General features: G+C 42.0%; 1 protein-coding gene across 1 annotated transcript in view; it reads right to left on the bottom strand.

The window, feature by feature from the left end:
- Nucleotides 1-256: 256 nt before the first annotated feature.
- The window catches only part of NSFL1C (NSFL1 cofactor), a 52296-nt gene continuing 43684 nt past the window's right edge, over nucleotides 257-8868 (bottom strand). Inside the window, exons 6-9 of the mRNA XM_082273051.1 lie at nucleotides 6649-6758; nucleotides 3148-3285; nucleotides 1223-1387; nucleotides 257-774 (exon numbers count right to left, since the gene is read on the bottom strand). Of these exons, the coding sequence (XP_082129177.1) occupies nucleotides 612-774; nucleotides 1223-1387; nucleotides 3148-3285; nucleotides 6649-6758 (576 nt within the window). The 3' untranslated portion in view covers nucleotides 257-611. The remainder of the gene's footprint in view (nucleotides 775-1222; nucleotides 1388-3147; nucleotides 3286-6648; nucleotides 6759-8868) is intronic.

Below are 8868 nucleotides of genomic sequence, written 5' to 3'. Positions count from 1 at the left end.
CCTTTTTACACAATGCAGAGGATTAACCCCTTAGGTTCCACAGTGAGTATAACAAGCATGCTTTACTGCATATACAGACTGATTTTACTGTTGTGGGTTTAGTAACTTTATTATATCCCATTCCCTGTACAGAGATGAGATTGTATTTTGCCCTAATTTCTAAAGCTACTGGTCATTCAATTGATAATATGGACACCCACCTTCCAAACATTCCAGAGAAGGGACCCAGAACTGTACATTAAAAAACGCAACAACATCAGACACATTGTTGATTTTAATCCTTGGTTTAAAGCAATACGTTTTACGAATCTCAGAGTTCCTTACATCCCATAAAGCCGATAAAGGGACAGAACAAGTTACCGCTTGTCGTAAATATTACACTGCAATCAGGCATTTTGTTTCCTATTTATTTATCCTTTTTTTAAAGTCCAACGCTTATAACAAATCCTGCAAAATGTACGTCTAAAGAGAAGTCCACCTGAAAAGCATTGAGATCCCAGGACTACAAGACAGAATGACTGTATGTCACCAGCGGAGGGGAGCGCAGTGTATGGGGAGGAAGTGGAATAGAAAGCCTGGGGTAGGGGGGGGGAATGGGGCGGGGGGTGGTCTCATATTAACCGCTGCACAATGACAGCATTTAGGAGATTAGCTTCTTTCAGAGTCTGGTCCTCATCCGTCAACTCCTTGTTTGGGAACGTAGTCATTAACACGAAGCTTGTGGCGGCCATTGCCGGTCGGGCGCTGACGATGAATAAGCGGATGTCACGGATCCTGAAAAAGGGAAGCAGGTTGCCTTTTTATTTAAAAAGTGCTGGCTGCAGACTATTTTTAAAGTGAAATTTCAGTTTAAAATAGTCTTTTAAACATTACACTTATTCAGTTGTTAAGCAAGGGTGCAATGGCTGTGTTTTACCAAAGTACAAAATGTGCACAGCCTCTGTAGTCCAGCAGGGGGTATTGTTCAAACCCCAAAAGCAGACAACATTACCCCCTGCTGGACCAGAGACACCTGGCACCTCTCACCACAACTTTTTATCAACCTATCATGAAAGGAATAAGGAGGCTGCAGTTATTTACTTCCAAAAAAAAAAAAAATATGGATGCAAGAAGTTTTGTATGCCAACCAGGAAAAAGCATTTTTTGATTAAGAGCTCAGTGATAACAGCCTCTGTTGCTCAGGACAAGACAGAATTATTTTGCCTGACCTAAAAATTCTTACCTGTGATTGTGATTAAACTTCTGGACCAGCCTTCCCCCGTCTGCCAGGCGGATCTGGATGTTTGTGACGGGCTCAGACTCATTGAGGGTAATGGAAGAACTGGCTCTAGCCTCGTTTTCTGCTTGCTGGGATGGGGAGCCCAAGCTCAGAATATTGGGAGCAGTGCTGAGAAATCAAAATAAACAATGTAAGGATGACTTAGGACCTAGAAATGTCCCATCACACAGGATACCTTGGGGTATAGTTACTAAAACTGGAGCACTCAATCTAGTGCAGCTGTGCAGATTAACCAGTCAGCTTCCAACTTCAGCTTGTTCAATAAGGCCCGGTTCACACTGGTGCAACATGTGCTCCGACTTTGAGAGCACATGTGGCATCACAAGTCGCACCCCATTAAGTGCAATGGAACTGTTCTAATTGGAGAGACTCGAGTTGCTCAGACTTAGAAAAAAAGTTCCTGCACTACTTTTGGTCTGACTTCAGCACGACTTGCATCGACTTCTGTTAAAGAAGTCATATGCAAGTTGTGCCAAAGTCGCGCTGGGATGTCGACTTTAAAGTGCATGGCAGCGTAAACTGGGCTTTAAAGCGGAATTCCGGGCACAAAAACAGTTTTTCAATAAACGTACCCCCGGGACAGTCAGGGCTAGTACATTCCACAATGGCTAGGCCTCTGATCTGTCTCGGTTCGCACTTACCTGCAAGAAGAAATACTCACTTATAAAATTTCTTCTCCAGCGTTGCCATCTCTGTTGTGGGCAGCTGAAGCCAGCGCAATCCTTTTCTGCGTCCTCTTCTACCAGAATGCGCCTTCACCGACCCTTTCGTCACTTCCGGCGCGGCGCCGCATTCCTACACAGCTTCTGGGCATGCCCAGAAGCTGTTTAACAGGGAATGCGGCGTCGCACCGGAAGTGACGAGCGGGGCCGGTGCCGTCGCATTGATTCCTGGGAGCGATGACGTTCAGCTCCCAGGAATCATTGCAAACTGGAAGAGACGGCGCGGGCCGAGGCCACAGAGGGAGGAAGTGACGAAAGGTGAGTATTTCTTTCTACAATTACAAGGTAAGTAAAAAAAAAAAAATAAATTCTAACTATCCAATTCCTTTTCAGGTGAAGCAGAGCAAGCGGATGGGCACAAAATCGATTAGGTCAATTTTGTGCCCGGAACTCCGCTTTAAGCGGACAATAAAATGTAGAATCCAGTGCAGCTCTGCTTAGAAACCAATCAGCTTCCAAGTTTTATTGTCTTAATCTTAAAGCGGAGTTCCACCCTAAAAATAAACTTTGCATCATCAGTTAGCATAAAAAAAAACCTGAAAAAGAATTACATAGCTAATATATATATTTAGATTATTAGGTAGCTAATATATATATTTTTTTTTACTTACCTTGTTTTTAATGAAAATGAACTTACCTTCCTTGCTCTTCCTCCTTGTGTGGCCGCGGCCCCCCGACGTCACTTCCTCCTTTGCATTGCGTCCTGGGAGATGAGCGTCATCAATCCCAGGATGCAATGGGAACAGCCCCGACCGCTACTCTGATTGTCGCACGAAGTTGTGATCGGCATTCTGGGTAACCAGGAACCCAGGAGGACGACACAGCGGGGGACACCATGGCTTCAGCTGCCCACACCGGAGATGGCCACGCTGTGCAATCAATTTTAAAAAGTATTCATCTTTATTCTATAACTAATGACCTGTAACGTGGGGTTAGTGTTAGGGTAATTGGGGATAGTTTAGGATTAGGGGGGTATTTTTAGGTAAAAAATGTGTATGTGGCCGGAACTCCGCTTTAATTGAACAAGTTGAATTGAGAAGAGGATTGGTTACCGTGCCCAGGTTTACCAGATTCTGTGTGCTCCAGTTTTAGTAAATCTTCCCTATAATCCAAAAAGCTCTTTGAAGAATATTGCCAGGATCTCACCTGCCCAATTTTTGGCCCTCGCCAGCGAATGCTTTAAAGGCAGTTTTGGGTTTCACAAAGTCCTCATCGCGGTGGTCCTCCATATCCAAGTTTACCTGCCCACCTTGGGCGAGTCTGCGCAGATCTCCCGGGATCTCCCTGTAAAACAGGTGGAAAGAATTAAAGCTGAACTCTGGGAAATATCCAAAGCTACCCTTGCAGTGGGGCACCCCCACACTTCAAGGGTTAAAAGCTCATTTTAGTCTAGGGGGAACATAACTGCAGTTTTACTTGCCTTATCCTTCACTTGTGGTTCACTCTACTTCTCGTCAACGCCACAAGTTGCGGGTGGGATTTTAGCAACCTCACCTACCATGCAGGACTGCTGGTTCTGCATTGTGCGTGAGGATAGCAGAGTGCCTGCAACCAAAGGAGTGGCCAAGAGAAGTAGATTCAGTCATGCAGCTGGGAGCAAATGTGTGGGAGTGGGAATAAACTAAGTAAAGGTTTCCCTAGCCAAAAACAAGCACTTTACAACTTCAGTGCAGGAGAGGTGACCGCTGCAAGGATAATATCGGATTCTACCCAGAGTTTGGCTAGCCAAAAAATAAAAAAGAGCAATGTCAGCAGTTTAAATGTATATATAGGGCATGCCTTAAAAAAAAAAAAAAAAAAAAAAAAAAAAAATTACAACATAATAGAAAATAAAAAGCCAATGCTTACCCGTTCTGATACCCACTCATAGAATCTTCACTCTGCTGCATGGTTATCCCTCACAAAATATTTACCCCCAGAAGTGTGTAGTATTGGGATTCTTCTGGCAGTAGTGGTTAGGGGAACCGTAGGAAGAACCACAGGCATCCAATATGTATGGGCAAGGATGCATGGGGTTTAACTCATCAGCAGAGTAAAGATTCTAAAAACAGGTGACAGCAAAGGTACATCCCTTCTCCTTTACAGGAAGGCAATTTTTTTTCCCCCCTTTAGCAACAGGTTACATTTACTGTATATGTCTGTCGGTACCTCAAGCCAATTCTGGTGGGAATTTTAAGGCAAGTATTGAATAATATTCGAACAAGTATAGAGAAAATAAATAATACGATTTAATATTAAAACCATGTACAAGGTAGGTACATAAGGTGGTGTAGGGTTTTATAGACCCTCGTGAAGGGGTGAGATAGGTAGAAGGTTAGGGACACGTGGTTATGGTGACTTAAAGGATGTGTCTCTGTCATTCCATGGTATATGCTTGGGTTTTCAGATCAGAGAGGGTCTCCTGTGTTCTCAACGCGTTTCGGCTCGTATGGAGCCTTCCTCAAGGGTGTCGGTCACCAGTTCTGTAATATTTGATACAGATATAGTGTTAATAGTACATATTTGCACCACCTGATTTTATTCAATGTGGTGAATAATTCAAAAGTATATACATACATAGGTTTGTTTTAATCCTTGTATAGTGGGGTAGCTCCCTTCTAGAACAACGAGAACCTATGCTGCCTCCTGTAAAATATATGTTGTAAGTATGAGATCCAGATACTACTACTATCGCCACAAGAAGTATCTGGATCTCATACTTACAACATATATTTTACAGGAAGCAGCATAGGTTCTCGTTCTAGAAGGGAGCTACCCCACTATACAAGGATTAAAACAAACATATGTATGTATGTATATACTTTTGAATTATTCACCACATTGAATAAAATCAGGTGACCGACACCCTTGAGAAAGGCTCCATACGAGCCGAAACGCGTTGGGAACACAGGAGACCCTCTCTGATCTGAAAACCCAAGCATAGCATGGAATGACAGAGAAACACATCCTTTAAGTCACCATAACCACGTGTCACTAACCTACCTATATCACCCCTTCACGAGGGTCTATAACCCTACACCACCTTATGTACCTACCTTGTACATGGTTTTAATATTAAATCTTATTATTTATTTTCTCTATACTTGTTCGAATATTATTCAATACTTGCCTTAAAAGTCCCACCAGAATTGGCTTGAGGTACCGACAGACATATACATTTTGACCCAGGGACGATGGCAAAATCCAACTACAGATAGGATAATAGAGATCAAATCTTCCCCACAGGTTACATTTACAGCCCAGCCACCGCTGTGGTGATATGTGGCTTTGTAAATTTATAGAAGATTGGCAAAACCTCTCAGATAACGCCATGTCGGAAATGCTGTACCACTGCCAACTCCGCCCAAACTTGCTCTTTTGCCCAATACCGACCATCCCCATACAGTGACACCAACTCTGAGCTTCTTGTCTTGTTAAGCCCACCCTATTTTCTGCCCCTGAATTTCATCAGTATTCACCCGATACCTCCACTGTTACAAGAGAAGTTTAACCAATGCTCATCTACAGTTAGGCTCTTGATCTGCTTTCTTTCTGGCTCAGCGATAAAATTAAAAGTAGAACTATAGGCAACATTCCCCCCCAATTTTGGATAGAGCAAGGGAGGGTTATAATCCATGCCAGATTTTTTTTTTTTTTTGCCATCTGTGTCAAATTGCGAAAATCTCCCTGCTCTTCCTGTACCATAGAAAAAACAGCAAGTGAGGAAATTCCTGCAAATTAGGGGACATCCTTGGGGACCCCCCAGGTCACCAGGACTAGTGTCCCCGTTGGAATATTTCCCCTCTATTACTTTTCTAGGGACAACCCAAAATTTGGGATTTTCTTTCACTTTCACTGATGATGGTAAACATGACAAATAAAGAGGGTGAATCTTAACGGGGCAACAGACCGCAATATAAACTGATAGAGGTTCTAATCTCCTTCCACCATCAGGGGTTCTAATCTCCTTCCACTATCAGGGGTTCTAATCTCCTTCCACTATCAGGGGTTCTAATCTCCTTCCACTATCAGGGGTTCTAATCTCCTTCCACTATCAGGGGTTCTAATCTCCTTCCACTATCAGGGGTTCTAATCTCCTTCCACTATCAAAAAACTAAAAAAGGTTTTGCCTTTAGTTATGCTTTAAGCAAATTGCATTTTGAGGAGGTGGTGAGCAATTAGAAGCTCTCGTATTTTTCTAATGACACATTTCTGTAAAGCTGAACGCTGGGATTTACCTGATTGACAATCGCCACGTTACTTTAAAAGAAAAATTCTAAGTTAAGGTCATCAAGGTTATGTGACCACATCTTTAACAGGGAAACTTCTTATAGGCTGCCCAGTGGTGGAGTCTGCAGGCTCCAATAGACTGCATAAAATGACAACATCACTGGCTGCCACGGGCATAGACTGCTGTGCTGATTACAGGCTATCACTTTGGGAAGAAGCACCAGCAAGGGACAATGATAGTCAGCTGAGCCAAAAAAAAAAAAAAAAACATTTTCCCACCTTTTGAACATGTGGGAAATGGAGTTTGGTTTTACCCACGGATGATTATTATGTCTGTCCAGTCAAAGTCTACACAAACTAATCCAAGTACCTCAAATTGGGGTACAAGGTTAAAAGGATGCCCATGGTAAGGGTAAAATATAAAAAGGCAAATCTTACCCTCTGCGTATTGACTCCAAGAACTGTGCATTGCTTGGGTCCTGATAGCTGCGCAGTTCCCCCTCGTCCAAGCTGAATCCATTTTTCCAGAGCTTCAGCACCACGTGGACCTGGAGAACAAAAATTCAGCAACTAATTATAAAAAATAAAGTTCTTACAAGCAGCAACTCCAAATGTTTGAACTCCAATTTGCCCTAAATGGGCAAAGAACAGGCTTGCTTTAATGAGCAGTGCCCCATCTCCACACTGCTCACCCTATCGTAATGTGTAAAACCAACACCACCACAGCTCTTGACCATAGGTGAGGACACAAAATACAGAAGCTGGTTAATAGCACGCCTCTTCCAAAAACTCCATTCAGGCTTTCATGCAGCGAACCGCTAATATGTGTGCAACACTGCGGTGAATGTTTAAAAACCCTCTAATTAGGTTTCACAAATAGACGTGCTCTCCAATGCAACTAAAGGGATAAAGGGAGAACTGAACAGAAGTGCAACTTAAAAAAAATATATATATATATAAAAAAAAATATTTATATATTTTTTTTTTCTTTACCATTCTGCTAAACATTTTGTGAATCAATACTGCTTGGGACCTTGAAGAAGGGGACATGCCCCGAAAGCTTGTCCTGAAAAATTGTATGTTAGTGCGCAAAAAAAAAAAAAAAAAAAAGTATAACGGACAGTACTCAACTGCGTGTATATATATATATATATATATATATATATATATATATATATATATATATATATATATATATATATATATATATATATATATGAGATTGAGTACTGTCCATTATACTTTTTTTTTTTTTTTTTAATTTGCACTAACATACAATTTTTCAGGACAAGCTTTCGGGGCATGTCCCCTTCTTCAAGGTCCAAGCAGTATTGATTCACAAAACGGTTTAGCAGAATGATAAAAAAAAATAAACACACACAATCTCTAAGCCAAAGGAAAAAAAGAGAAAACCAAACAAATGTAACTGGCAATGGTAATAAAACTAGCATAGTTAGTGCCGGTTCACACTGGGGCGACCTGTGAGGCGACCTGGTCGCCTCACAGGTCGCCTCCCATAGGGAAGCTGCGGACCCGTTCTAATAGGAGCGACACAATTCGCTCCGACCTAGAAAAAGGGTCCGGAGCTTCTTTGGGGCGACCATAGACTTCAATGTTATGAAGTCCGTGGCGGCCGCTCCGAGGTCCGATCTCGGAGGTCGCCCCTGCAAGTAGCGTCGCGGTAATATTAAACCGGCGCTTAGTGAGATAAGACAGAGGGAGAGCTGAAGACAGGGGGGAAGGTGGGTAGTCACAGAGGGGGGGTCGTAAAACTGTAGGATGAGTAAGGAAACCCATGTCTAAATTTAAGCCGTTATTTGTGTCAAAAAGAATATACATACTATATTATATATATATATATATATATATATATATATATATATATATATATATATACACACACACATACATACATACATATATATATATATATATATATACACACACACACACACACACACACACACACATACCCCTCCTGCTGTATACTAGCACATTATGCAAGACTCCCCTTGAAAGGAAGTCCTCCAGCACCACACTGTCGCCACTGCAAACCGGGTTTGCGGGCACTTGAATGGCCGAGCTGCGATGACGTCACTCATGCAGCATGGAGCGCTGAAGGAACGGCACGTGTATGCCGTTCCTTCAGAGCGCATGTGGCGGTGATGTCACCGGCTGCTGCTCACTAGAATATCTCCTAAATGGTGCACATTTAGGAGATAATTTTTTAACTCACAGGTAAGCTTTATTATAAAAAAAAAAAAAAAAGAAGTATTGATAAAACCATACGCAAGAAGATACCAACCTGATCCAAGTAATGTGACTAGAGTATGGGTTTATTTGATTAAATAGATATGAGGAAGAGATATGTAATTTTTATACATTTTAATAAGTAAAAATCACCACCTCCACCAAACACCATTTTATAAGTTTACCTTAAAATAAAATATAGGGAGTTTAGTACCACCTTAATGTGCCATCATAGGCTGGGGACGGAATTGTGTTGCTGATTTAGAAAAGGCCAGCAGAGGGTGCGAATGAGAGTAATGTGTGGAACTGCATAGGAAAGGGAAAGGATTGATGATTCAGTTTGAGAGTAGAGCAGTGACTCTGCAGAGCAGGAATATGTGATGAGGGGGCGGGAGTAGATTTAGAAAA

The sequence above is a fragment of the Pelophylax lessonae genome, assembly GCF_965119305.1.
Source record: "Pelophylax lessonae genome assembly, chromosome: 11".
Classification (NCBI taxonomy): Eukaryota; Metazoa; Chordata; class Amphibia; order Anura; family Ranidae; genus Pelophylax; species Pelophylax lessonae.
The sequence above is the reverse complement of the archived record's forward strand: the minus strand, read 5'-3'. Positions and strand labels throughout refer to the sequence as shown.